The sequence below is a fragment of the Mirounga leonina genome, unplaced genomic scaffold (assembly GCF_011800145.1).
Source record: "Mirounga leonina isolate KUSES-001 unplaced genomic scaffold, KU_Mleo_1.0 Mir_239, whole genome shotgun sequence".
Taxonomy (NCBI): Eukaryota; Metazoa; Chordata; class Mammalia; order Carnivora; family Phocidae; genus Mirounga; species Mirounga leonina.
This window is the reverse complement of record NW_023270624.1, coordinates 2,575,500-2,589,931: the sequence shown is the minus strand read 5'-3', so window position 1 is coordinate 2,589,931 and position 14,432 is coordinate 2,575,500. Positions and strand designations below refer to the sequence as shown.

The window sequence follows — 14,432 nt, the reverse complement described above, 5'->3', positions numbered from 1 at the left end:
TTTAAGGAAAAAAGTAGAGGTTTACAAGATAAACATGGACTCCAGAGTGAAACAATTTGTGCGTGAAAGTTGATGGCATGGTTGCAGAAGAGCAAAGTAGATAAAACATAAGAACTTGGATTCTTGCAAAGGATGTTTGGGAAGAATTAAAAACTGTGACTGGACTATGTTAGCTTCTTACAGAATTCTGTGTCTTTTACTATTCCTTATGGCATTGTCTAAAAACAACCCAGAACTTAGAACAAATAATCCATGAGCTAAGAATAGCCCAGGAACATAATACCAACAAATCATTTATTTTCTGAAAAAAGAACATTTCTCATTACCAGTGTTCTTAAGGCCCCTTTCACATCTTTGTTTCTCAGAGTATAGATAATGGGGTTTAAGACTGGGGTGACTATCGTGTAGAAAAGAGAGACAAATTTTCCCTGTTTTTTTGAGCCACTTTTGGGTGGTTGAAGGTACATAAAGATGATGGTTCCATAGAAAATAATGACCACAATCAGGTGGGAAGAACAAGTCCCAAAAGCCTTCTGGCGTCCTACTGCTGATTTTATCCTCAGCACAGCTTTTGTTATAAAGCCATAGGAGACTAAGATGAGTGACATAGGGACAATTAGAAAAATAACACTAGCCACAAAGAGTTCTACTTCATTGAAAGTTGTGTCCACGCAGGCCAGTTTAATGAGCACAGGAACCTCACAGAAGATATGGTCCAGTTTGCGATGACCACAAAGGGGCAGCTGCACAGTAAGGGAACACTGAATTAAGGAGGTGATGAGTCCACTGAACCAGGCTACGCTGGCCAGGGATGCACAGAGCTGAGGATGCATTATAGTTGTGTACTGCAGAGGCCAGCAGACAGCAGCATATCGGTCATAAGCCATGACTGCAAGGAGAATACACTCAGAGGAGCCCAACCCCATGGCCACATAGAGTTGGGCCACACATCCACCGTAGCTCATGTTTTTTTCTTTCTTACTCATGGTAACCAGCAACTGTGGGGCAACACTGGTGGTAAAGCAGATGTCCACACAAGAGAGATTGCTGAGGAAAAAGTACATTGGAGTGTGGAGTTTGGTGGCTAAACAAGACACGAAAATGATGGCAGTGTTCCCCATGATGTTCAAGATGTAGAAAAGCAAAATTATGACAAAAAGGATCCTTTCTAGTTGGGGTTCATCTGCAAATCCCAGGAGAAGAAATCCCTTTTCAGAACTGTTGTTGCTTTCCTCCATTGTCCTGCAGACTTCAATTTATAAAAGGATTAATATTCTGGAGAAAGAAAATGATAAGGTGAACAATGGTAAACTGTGGTGTTAATCTAATATAATTATCTCCCTTTCATAACATTCAGTCATATTGTAAAGACTGATAGCACTTTTCTCAATGTGTATTATTTGACAGAAAATGCCTCCTACTTCTGTTTCCTTGAGCACATTTCACTCTTTCAAATAAGAACAGCACTAATCCAAACACCATCACAATATCTTCTCTTGGAAACAGGCTTCATGCAATGAACAGCAAGCTGGAAAAAGAGGAATGAATTAGTGATATAGAAGACAAAATGGAAAATAATGAAGATGAACAAAAGAGAGAGAGGAATTATGCAACATAAGAATAGACTTAAGGAACTCAGTGACTCCATCAAACATAGTAACACTCATATTATAGGAGTCCCAGAAGAAGAAGAAGAGAGAGAAAAGGGGCAGAAAATGTGTTTAAAGAAAAAAGAGCTGAAAACTTCCTTATTCTGGGGAAGGAAACAGACTTCCAGATCCAAGAGGCATAGAGAACTCCCATCAAAACAAACAAAACCAGGCCAACACCAAGACATATTGTAATTAAATTTGCAAAATATAGCGCTAAAGAAAAAGACTTAAAAGCAACAAGAAAAAAGAAGTCCTTTACTTTCAAGGGAAGGCCCATAAGTCCAGCTGGAGATTTCTCAACAGAAGCTTGGCAAGCCATAAGAGAGTGGCATCATATATTCAAAGTGCAGAATGGGAAAAATCTGCATCCAAGAGTACTCTATCCAGCAAGGATATCATTCAGATTAGAAGGAGAGACAAAGAGTTATCCAGACAATTGAGCCCCATGTCAGGCTCCCTGCTCAGTGGAGAGTCTGCTTCTCCCTCATCCCCTGCTTGTGCACTCTCTCTCTCTCTCACTCACTCACTAACTCTCTCTCTGTCAAATAAATAAAAATTTTTAAAAAATTAGCCAGAGCCTTGGCAGGAGGTGGTGGAGTTAAGAGGCAGCATTGTCTAAACTGAGATCACCATACCAGTCATGGTCGGGAATAATAAGGTAACACGAAGTGAAGAATGACTTTTATTCAACATAATACTGGAAGTTTTAGGCACAGCAATCAAGCAAGAAAAAAATTAGAGATATCCATATTAGTAAAGAAAAAGTTAAACTCTCACTATTTGCAGATGATATGATATTATATATAGAAAAATCTTAAAAAAAAAAAAAACCCAAGGATGCCTGGGTGGCTCAGTCATTAAGCATCTGCCTTCGGCTCAGGTCATGACCCCAGGATCTTGGGATCGAGTCCCGCATCGGGCTCCTTGCTCTGCAGGAGGCCTTCTTCTCCCTCTCCCACTCCCCATGCTTGTGTTCGCTATCTCTCTCTCTGTGTCAAATAAATAAATAAAATCTTAAAAAAAAACAAAACCCAGTTACTAGAAATAACAAATGAATTCAGTAAAGTTGCAGGATACAAAATTAATACCCAGAAAATGATAGTGGTAATATACACTAATATCAAAGTAGCAGAAAGAGAAATTAAGAAAACAACTCCATTTATAACTGCACCAAAAATAATAGAATACCCAAAATAAACTTAACCAAGAGAGTGAAAGACCTGTACTCTGAAAACTATAAAACACTGATGAAAGAAATTAAATATGACACAAATAAATGGAAAGAAATCCCATGCTCAAAAATTGAAAGAATTAATATTTTTTAAATTTCTATGTTGCCTAAAGCAAAGTACAGATTCAATGTAATCCCTATCAAAATACCAACATTTTTCAGAAACTAGAACAAATAATACTAAAATTTGTATGGAAACAAAAAGAAACCATGAATAGTCAAAACAATCTTGAGGAAGAAAAACAAAGTTGGAAATATAACAAGTTCACAATTCAGAATATACTACAAAGGTATAGTAATCAATACAATATGAGAATAGACTCATAGATCAGTGGCACAGAGTAGAGAGCCCAGAAACAAAGCCACAATTATATAGTTAGTTATTCTATGACCAAAGGAGACAAGAATATAAAATCAGAAAAAGACTCTTCAATAAACAGTGCTGGGAAAACTGGAAAGATATATGCAAAATAATGACACTGGACCATTTTCTAACACCATACATAGAAAATAACCTCAAAATGGATTAAATATGTGAGACCTGAATAGATTAAATGTGAGATGTGAAATCATAAAAATCCTAGAAGAAAGAGTAATTTCTCTGACATTGGCCATATCAACATTTTTCTAGATATGTCTCCTGAGGCAAGGTAAATAAAAGCAAAAATAAACTAGTGAGACGACATCAAAATGAAAAGCTTTTGCACAGCAAAGGAAACCAACACAACAAAAAGGCAACCTACTGGATAGAAGATATTTGCAAATGGATATCTCATAAGGGATTAATATCCAAAATATATAAAGAACTTATACAACTCAACACCAAAACAACAATCTGATTAAAAAATGGGCAGAGATCCTCAATAGACATTTTTCCAAAGAGGACATACAGATGGCCAATAGACACATGCAAAGATGCTCCACATCACAGTCATTGGGAAATGCAAATCAAAACCACAATGAGCTATTACCTCAAGACAGTCAAAATGGCTAGTGTTATTTAATAAAGTTGGTAAAGATGTGGAGTAAAAGGAATCATTGTACACCACTGGTGGGAATGCAAATTGGTACAGTCACTATGGAAAACGGTATGCCTATTGCAACATTACTTCCAATAGCCAAGATACAGAAGCATACTAAGTGTCCATCGATAGAGACATGGATAAGGATGATATGGCACACACATACACACACACGGGACTATTATGCAGCCATAAAAAGAAGAAATCATGTCATTTGCCACAGCATGAATAGACCTGGAGGGAATTATGGTAAGTGAAATAACTCAGACTGAGAAAGACTAATACCATATGATTTCATTCATATGTGGGTGGAATCTAAAAAGAAATTAATAAACAATAATTTAATAAACAAAAAGCAGAATCAGACCTCTTAATACAGAGAAAAAAAAAAAAAACATAGTTACCAGAGGTCAAGGACATAAGGAATTGGCAAAGTGAGTGAAGAAGAATGGGAGATACAGTTTTCCAGTTGTGAAATGAGTAAGTCATGAGAATAAAAGTCACAGCATAAGGAATATAGTCAATGATATTGTAATAGCATTGCAATGTGACTGGTAGTAGTTATATTTGTGGTCAGCATAGCATACTGTATAAATTTGTGGAATCACTATGTTGTACACCTGAAACTAATGTAATTCAGTGTGTAAACTACACATAAATTTAAAAACAAGAATAAAGAAAGAAGTAAGACATGGAGAAAATTGTAGGAGTGCATATAACAAAGCAGGAGAGCTTGAGAAATGTGGAAAGATTCCCCCATGCCTGTAACCTCATGGAATCAAAACGGTAATACATGTAAAAACAAATTAAATCTTTAAATAATAACATATGAAAATGCATTTTCTTACCAAAAATACAATAGAGAAAAGGAAACAACAACAAAAATAATGAGCAAACTTTAAAAAAAAAATTTTATTATGTTATGTTAGTCACCATACAATACATCATTAGGTTTTTTTTGTTTTTTATTTTATTTTATTATGTTATGTTAGTCACCATACAATACATCATTAGGTTTTGATGTAGTGATCCATGATCCATTGTTTTCATATAACACCCAGTGCTCCATGCAGTACATGCCCTCCTCAATACCCATCACCGGGCTAACCAATCCCCCCCACCAAAACCCTGTTTGTTTCTCAGGTCCATAGTCTCTCATGGTTCATCTCTCCCTCCAATTCCACCCCCCCATTTTTCCCTTCCTTCTCCTTAATGTCCTCCATGCTATTCCTTATGTTCCACAAATAAGTGAAACCATATGATAACTGACTTTCTCTGCTTGATTTATTTCACTTAGCATAATCTCCTCCAGTCCCATCCATGTGGATGTAAAAGTTGGGTATTCATCTTTTCTGATGGCTGAATAATATTCCATTGTATATATGGGCCACATCTTCTTTATCCATTCATCTGTTGAAAGGCATCTAGGCTCCTTCCACAGTTTGGCTATTGCAGACATTGCTGCTATGAACATTTGGGTGCATATGACCCTTCTTTTCACTACATCTGTGTCTTTGGGGTAAATACCCAGGAGTGCAATTGCCAGGTCATAGGGTAGCTCTATTTTTAATTTTCTGAGGCACCTCCACACTGTTTTCCAAAGTGGCTGTACCAACTTGCATTCCCGCCAGCAGTGTAAGAGGGTTCCCCTTTCTCCACAACCTCTCCAACATTTGTTGTTTCTTTCCCTGTTCATTTTTGCCATTCTACCTGGTGTAAGGTGGTATCTCAATGTGCTTTTGATTTGAATTTCCCTGATGGCTAATGATGATGAACATTTTTTCATGTGTCTGTTAGCCATTTGTATGTTTTCTTCAGAAAAGTGTCTTTTCATATCTTCTGCCCATTTTTTGACTTGATTATTTGTTTTTTGGGTGTTGAGTTTGAGAAGTTCTTTATAGATCTTGGATACCAGCCCTTTATCTGCAGTGTCATTTGCAAATATCTTCTCCCATTCTGTGGGTTGCCTCTTTGTTTTGTTGACTGTTTCCTTTGCTGTGCACAAGCTTTTTATCTTGATGAAGTCCCAAAAGTTCACTTTTGCTTTTGTTTCACTAGCCTTTGGAGATGTATCTTGAAAGAAGCTGCGGTGGCCGATGTCAAAGAGGTTATTGCCTATGTTCTCCTTTAGGATTTTGATGGATTCCTGCCTCATATTGAGGTCTTTCATCCATTTTGATTTTATCTTTGTGTATGGTGTTAGAGAATGGTTGAGTTTCATTCTTCTCCATGTGGTTGTCCAATTTTCCCAGCACCATTTATTGAAGAGACTGTCTTTTTTCCATTGCATGTTTTTTCCTGCTTTGTCAAAGATTATTTGACCATAGAGTTGAGGGATGAGCAAACTTTTTAGAAGAGTAAATAAATTGATCTGAAATCTGTTGCCATAAACCAGGTTTAAATCATACCACAATGCTGAAACCTTATTTACAACAAGAAAAAACTTCTTAATAAAGTAATTTGACAATGGGAAAACATCTTGAGGCTGAAATACAAGATTCAGAGATTTGATGACTTGTCAAGAAGAAGTGATGGTCAGAAAACAGAAAAATGTGAAATGGGAACTGACTTGAGTCAGGAAAGAATTTGAAGAAAATAATGGTGATTAAACTGAATGGTTGCTTCATGGTTAGTATGTGGCAGTAAAATAATGTTTAAGGTTAATAAATCAAGTAGTGAAAGATGAAGCATATTTAAAGATAGAATAATAAACACTAAGAAATATTAACTAGGACTGGATGGTAAAAAAAGCGAAAAATATTTGAAAGATATTTTATCTTGCTTATATTAGGGAACCAGTACACACTGTATAAGGAGAAATAAAACAAAGGGTATGTTACTCTTTATAGAGTACAGTTTAGACTCTATGAATGTGTTGTTAAATGAAAACTGAACAAATATACAAAACTGGTTATATGGAAATAAACCACATGGTAAAAAAACCTTTAAAATAAAATGATAAAAATAATATAGATTAGTATAAAATGCAAGAGAATACAATATAAATTTATTGGATATGTCAATAAGTATCATTCGGTTTAACATACTTAGTAAGAGGAAAATATTACTATTCTCTCTGTCTGGCAATCTCTTTTGCCAGATAAATTTTGGCCTATTTTTTTCAATTCATTTAGGTCTCTTCTCCATTATTTGATTATTAGAGAAGTTTTATTTCATAAGTTAATGTTAAATTGTCATATACTCCTTTCCCTGTTTTACTTTTAGTCACAGCATTAACAATTTCTCATATTTTTACAATTACTTTATTATTTCTTCTCCATAATAAATGGAAATACAAGAATTGTGACATTTTACCTATTATTATCACTGGTATCTCCCCAATCCTTGACACAATGCCCACACCAATGCAGATGTTCAAAAATAATTTTTAAAGGAATATACTAAATCATTTAGAAGTGACATCAGCAAGATGATGGCATAGTTGATATCTGGCTTTATTCTCTCTTACAGAAATATGGATTAGCAACTATCCACAGACAAGAACACATCTGTAAAAAACTCAAAGTCCAGGAGTTAGGCTGAAACACCTTCTTAAAGCACACAAACCAAAACCATCTACACTAGATAGCAGAGCAGAAGTTGTTTAACTTTGTGCCATTTCTCCCCAGTAACACACTACAGAGGAATCCGTTTGGCCTATGATGTCTATAGTCAGGAAAAGAGATTTCAAGGCAGACATTAAGTTTCCTTGGAATTCTGGAGCTTTTGCCAGGAGTCCCATTTCTTTCTCATGTCATGGAGAACACTGAGGAAATTGGAAGGGTTAGATCATCTAGGATCACACTTGCACCACCCCCCGCAAAAGAGGTGGTGTAAAACTCACCAACCCGTGCATAGATATTTGTGATAAAACCATCTCCCTGCTGGCAAGCTTACCTTACCAAAAAACCCAGCCAGCAGTTTCAACCATCTAATGAAGCTGAACTACAATCCCATATATGGTCAGTGAGCACAATCAGCAGTTCTGTCTGAATAAGGTCCTTAGTCAGTGGTCCTGTCCACCTGTGGATCCAAACCTGTGACCCCATTTGACTGCAGAGCAGAGAGGGCAACCCTACATATTCTAGTCTATAGTCCCACCCAAATGTGGGGCATAGCCTGATATCCCATTTTACCTGGGACTGCAGTCAGTGACCCTGACCAGCCAATCAGAGCCAGTGGACCTACCTGATCATGTAGTCCCTCTGTAGCTATGTTCAAATGTAGCCTTTCTGAGAACAGCCCAGCCAGTGACACCACCAATTAAGGGAGTGCAACCTGTGGTACTGCCTGAGCATGGATGATTGCAAAGCCCAGGCTATGGCTCAGTATGATCACAGAATTTAGCCAGTGACACTGCTTCTTCACAGAGCTCAGCCTGAGATCACAATAACTTATAGAATCTAGCCAGTGGCATTGCCTGGACAAGAATCACAGCATACATCCCAGTCTGTCCAGGGAGCCCAGTCAGTGGTCCACTTATGTGCAAAGCCCAGCCAACTTCTATGCTGTACTACAGAGTCCAGCCAGTGGTCTCACCCATCCAGAGGGTCTAGCCATAGACCCTGCCTAATCAAGAAGCCCAGGTAGTGGAAATGCAAGATCACAGAGCTCAGCCAGCTGATCTGCCAAACTGTAATTTAGATAGAGATCTTAGCTAACCTCAAAGTTCAGGAACTGACCTCACCCAACCAGAGACCTTGGCAGAATTCCCCACCTCCCCATGTATACTAACTATAAGCTAGCCTGGCTGGAACACCAGTTTGAGATGATTGGTAAAGATCTTTTTCTGTCAAAGTGAACATGTAAATAATGTAACAAATGACTACTTTCACAAATGTGCAGACACCAACATAAAGATGCAAGGATCATGAAGACAATGGGGAACATGACACTACTAATGGAAACTAATACAGCTTCAATAACCCATCCTAAAGAAAGAGAGATCTATGAACTGAATGATAAAGAATTCAGAATAATTCTTTTAAATAAGTTCAGTACAATGAAAGAAAACCAGATAGACAACTAAATGAAATTGGAAAATAGTAGTAAATGAACAAAATGAGATGTTTAACAAAGTAAAAGAGAGCATAAACAAAAACAAAAAGAAATCCTATAACTAAAGAGTACAATGATTGACTGGAAAATTGAATAGCAAGCTTCGAAAAAATACTTGATCTAGAAGAATAAACTATTAACTTGAAAACAAGTCATTTGAAATTAACCATTCAGAGGAGTAAAAAAAAAAGTGGAAAGTTTCTACATCAAAGTACACAATATGAATATAATAGGAGTCTCAAAGGGAAAAAAGAAAAATTCTATTTGGAGAAAAATGACTGAAAACTCCCAAATTTGAGTAAGGATATCAATATCCAGGTATAAGAAGCTTAAAGATCCCCAAGGAGATTTAAGTCACATTTAATGTTCACTGAGGCACAATATAATAAAAATAAATGTGACAACACAAAAATAAAATTTTGAAATAAACAAAAGAACAGAGACTCATCACATACAAGGGAACCCCCATAAAACTATCAGTAGATTTTTCAGCAGGGGCCTGGTAGGCCAGGATATAATGGGATGATATATTTAAAAAAATACTCTACCTGGAAAACTGCCCTTCATAAATGAAGAAGAGATTAAAAACTCCATCCTTACTAAAAAGAAAGTGGAGGGAATTAATTATCACTAGAATTTCACTGTAAGAAATGCTGAAGAGAGTTCTTCAAGACAATATAAAAATATGCTAATTAACAACATAAAGCATATGAACATATGAAACTCACTGGTGAACATAAATATGTAGTCAAATTCTGAATTTTCCAATATTGTAATAAACTATTAACTTTAGTCCAAAGTTAAAAGACAAACATTAAAATAACTATATATGATGATTTGATAATCAATACACAATATTAAAAATGTAAATTGCAACAATAACATCAAATGTAAGCAGGGAAAAGTAAAATTATAGACTTTTTGTATTTGATCAAATTTAAATGTAATCAGCTTAAAATAGGGTGTTAAACTATATGATATTTTATGGAGTCTCATTGCAATCAGAAAGGATAAATCTGCAGTTTATATATATGAAAGGAATCAAAACATGCCATCACAAAAAGTGATCAAATGACCAAAAAAAATAAGAGAGAAGGAAGAAGAGAATTACAAGAATCAAAACAATTAACAAGATGGAAATAGAAATTCTTCATCTATAAATAATCACTTTAAACAGAAATTGATTGAATTTTCCTATCAAAGATATACAGTGTCTGAATGGATAAGCAAACAACATCAAAATATATAATTCCTACAAGAGACTTATTTTAAACTTTAAATATAAATATAACTGATAGTGAAAGTATGCAAAGAGATATTCCATGTAAATAATAACCAAAAACATAGCAGAGGTGGTTATGAATAAGAGATAAAATATACTTATTTCAATAACTCACCAGAGACAAAGAAGTTCATTAGTGATAAAGGGGAGCAATTCATCGAGAGGATGAATTGACCATTATATTGTCAATATATAGACCCAACATCAGAGAAGCTAAATATATAAAGCAAATACTAACAGAACTGAAGAGAGTAATAGACAAAATACAATAATACTAGGGGACTTCAATACCTCACTTTCAAGAATGAATGGATCATCCAGATAGAAAATCAATATGAGAACATAGGACCTGAACTATACTTTAGACCAATTGGACCTAACAGCAGACATAAACAGAACATTCCATCAACAGCAGCAGTATACATCTTCTTAAGTACACACAGAACATTCTACATTATAGAACCTATGGTAGGCCATAAAACAAGTCTTAATTTATGAAGATTGAAGTCACGAAGTACCATTTCTGACTATAATAAAATGAAACTAGAATTCAGTAAGAGGAAGAAAAATGTAAAATTTACAAATATGTGAATATTTAAACAACACATTCCTGAACAACCAATTGGTTAAAGAAAAAATCAAAAGGGAGAAAATTGAGACAAATAAAAATAGAAACACAGTATACCAATATTTATGAAATGACACAACAGCAGTTCTAAGAGAAAAGTTCTTTATTGGGAGGAGAGAAACAGGTCAAACAAGAAAGTTGAGGACTCAGAGTACTTACTGCTAGAATGACAAAGAGTATGAAGTTTAGTGATGCACTTAAAACTATCAACATAAAAAATGTTTGTCAATTCTAGTTGAAAAAATGTATTGCAGTAAAACAATTTACCCAATATAGTTAGAAACAAATTTCTATGTAAATTAATTTCTCAGGTAACTAAGGCTTATGTGTTTCATTTCTTTAAATTTTCAAATAAGCATTTTGAAGCAAATATAGTAAGCGATTCTCTATATTATTAACAAAGTGATGTAAAATAATTCCTCCGTTTTATGTTAAGGAATTATGGCTATGAATATTGTGTAAAATGTCCTCAGCCATTTGGCCTTTTCTTCTATTGCTACCTCCTGTCATTTATAAAGTATTAGCTTTAAACAGAAATGCCCCATACTCCAACCACCAATCAAGATCTCTCACTCTGTCTTTCCCTGTCTAACACACACACACACACACACACACACACACACTTTTATAAAAGTAAGAAACTTGAGAATGAAAGACTTAAATTATAAGTTTATTTTTTCCAGTTTTAAACACAGCCTGCATGAAGTTCTATGTAATGTCTTTTGAATATATGGAGGTGTATTTTTATGTCAATCCTATATTAGGTCTGTGTTCAGGTAAGTGGAGTGTTGCTTCATTTCATGGCTGCATTTACTTTGTTTTGTCTTTAACATGAGTATATGTTTAATTGTGATTTAAGGGGAATTCCAAAAAATAAACATTCTGATTTATATCAGTTTTATGTTTTGTATGATGTCAAGCCCGGGTCATTTGTTTGGAATAATATTTGGATAACCACAGTTGAAAAAACAACAATCTTTCTAATTCCCAACATTCAAAGCCCTTCATCTCTTCCTACCATTCAAGAGCTGCTTGTCCTTTAAGCTTGACACTCTTTATCTAGAACTCATTGCAAAGCTCTGCTGAATGGTAATCATGTTCTAAGAATGAATGAAAGAATTCTAGGATGCCATGGGTCTTTATTCAAGAGTCTTAAATTCTCCAGATGTATTGAAGACTTCACTTTGTCTGTAGCCAGTTAGCTTTACAGATTAATCCTGTGGTATAAAAAGGTAAACATAATGACAGAACTCAGAAGAATACCAATCTTCTGATGTCAAAAGTAGTCTCCTCTGCCCATATTTTAGCCCTTATACAATTATATCACTATATTCCTTCTCATGATCTACAATCAGCAAAAATTCATCATGTGCCAGGCATGGAGACACTGTGATGATCAAAATTAGACATGGAAACAATGAAGCTTTAAATATTTTGCTATAATCATAACTATCTGAATAATGTAAAAGCCTTATAGCATAATCATATTGGGCACAAAAGGAGTGGTTATTGTATTGTGTTTCATTATGTGGCTCTTAGAGAATATTTATATACAGTAAAATTGATCAATTGGTATAAAATCATACTAGTTTCTTTCTGTATACCAAAGTCTGCTCTTTAAAATAAGGGATTATAGTGGCTCAATTTATTTGACATGATCCCATCTAGTCATTTCACTTGGAGGAAATTTGGAAAAGAAAATTTCATTTTGATGCTTCAAAACTGACATGGTCATGAACATGGATTGACTTGCATTGCAGATGAGTCAGGTTTAGGGACATATTTAAATTCCAGTATAATTTTTGGCGGCAATCAATCAGCAAGTTCACATCTAGATTTCAATGTGATTGTTATTTCTAATAGTTGAAATGTATGTAAATGTTACATACAGAATCCTGTTTTTTTTTTTTTCTTTAAACAATTATAATTCATAGAGCAAATATTGGAATACCTGATTATCCAGGTATATGATCCAGCGTCTTCTTTGATCCGTGATCCAGCCTCTCCTTGGACGATCCCTTTTGGCTTGAATTTTTGTGTGATTCCAATTATAAATTTTGGATAATTCAAATAGAAAAAAAAAAGGAAATTCCTGGAAAAGGTAAGGTAAAATGCCAGTGGAAAGAGAAATGGAAGCATATGCTCCCTTAATAATATGCAAAGCTTTGGCTTCTTCACCTACTTTTTTGTATTTAGGAGTCAGGACAGTAAAACCAACAGAAAGATATAAGTTCTACATTTTGAATCTAAAGCAATGAGAAAATATGAAAGGAAATGGAGTAGAAAAGGGTCTCCCTATAGGGATAACATTCCTATATTTAAGGTATGGCTTATTTATACTGGTTACACCACAGGGACTATGATCCCAACCCACCAATTAAACTTGGAGAGATTCAATGGAGAATTATAGTCCTGAGATCACTTCATCTGAAAAAACAAACAAACTTACTATCCAACTGACCTAAATACCCACAATAAAATTTTAATAAACAGAACATGTGCAATTTAAATTTCTGTATCTAGGCTTTTTAAATGTTTAATTAACAATCACTACATATGTTAATCCTTCCAACAAAAATTTTGAAGTGGGAAATGAAAAACTGAATTTATTATATAAATAAAGGAATTAAATTGAAAAGGAAAATTGAGATTTGGAAGCAATTAAGAAAAATTCACATGAAGGAAAATACATTCAAAAAATTAAAGATTATATTGAATCAGAATACAAAAAATGTATTATTTATTTTGTCTGGAAGTATGCTTCCATTTTATTTATTTTTATTTTTTTATAAATATGTGAAAGAACTCTGGAAGTTTTTACAAAAACAATAAATGCATTTTTATAGAATAATTATCTATCCATTATAGTCATTATTTCTATAAGAATTATATATTTAAAAAATTAATAAATTGTAAGGAGTCTTTCTTCAAAGAGGGGTGTAAATCAGTTTTTATATTAATATATTTTATTATAGTGATAAAATATATATAACATAAAATTTACCATTTGAGCCATTTTGAGGAGGCTTTTAAAACCAATTTCCTGTCTTTTCATTGCTGTTATTAAAGCACAGTTGACATGCAATGTTACATTATTTTGAGGTGTATACATAGTGATTTAAAAATTCTATGCATTACACAATGCTCACCAGGATATGTGTAGTTACCATCTGTTACCATACAGTGTTATTACAATATTATTAACTATATCCCCTATGCTGTACTTTACACTCCCATAATATACTTATTTTATAACAGGAAGTTTATTTTTTTTTAAAGATTTTATTTATTTGACAGAGAGAGACACAGTGAGAGAGGGAACACGAACAGGGGGAGTGGTAGAGGGAGAAGCAGGCTTCCTGGAGCAGGGAGCCCGATGTGGGGCTCGAACTCAGGACCCTGGGATCATGACCTGAGCCGAAGGCAGACACTTAACAACTGAGCCACCCAGGTGCCCCTATAACAGGAAGTTTATACCTCTTTATCCCATTCACCTATTTCACCCATCCCCCAACCACCTCCCCTCTGGCAACCACTAATTTGTTTTCTATATTTATAA

The 14,432-nt window shown here is 34.7% G+C and overlaps 1 protein-coding gene across 1 annotated transcript; it reads right to left on the bottom strand.

Moving 5' to 3' along the window:
• Positions 1–290: 290 nt before the first annotated feature.
• On the bottom strand, positions 291–1,646 carry LOC118026463 (olfactory receptor 2G6). The gene has a single exon (XM_035029322.1). It carries the CDS (start codon positions 1,236–1,238, stop codon positions 291–293), a length of 948 nt encoding a protein of 315 aa, XP_034885213.1. The 5' UTR covers positions 1,239–1,646.
• Positions 1,647–14,432: the final 12,786 nt, after the last annotated feature.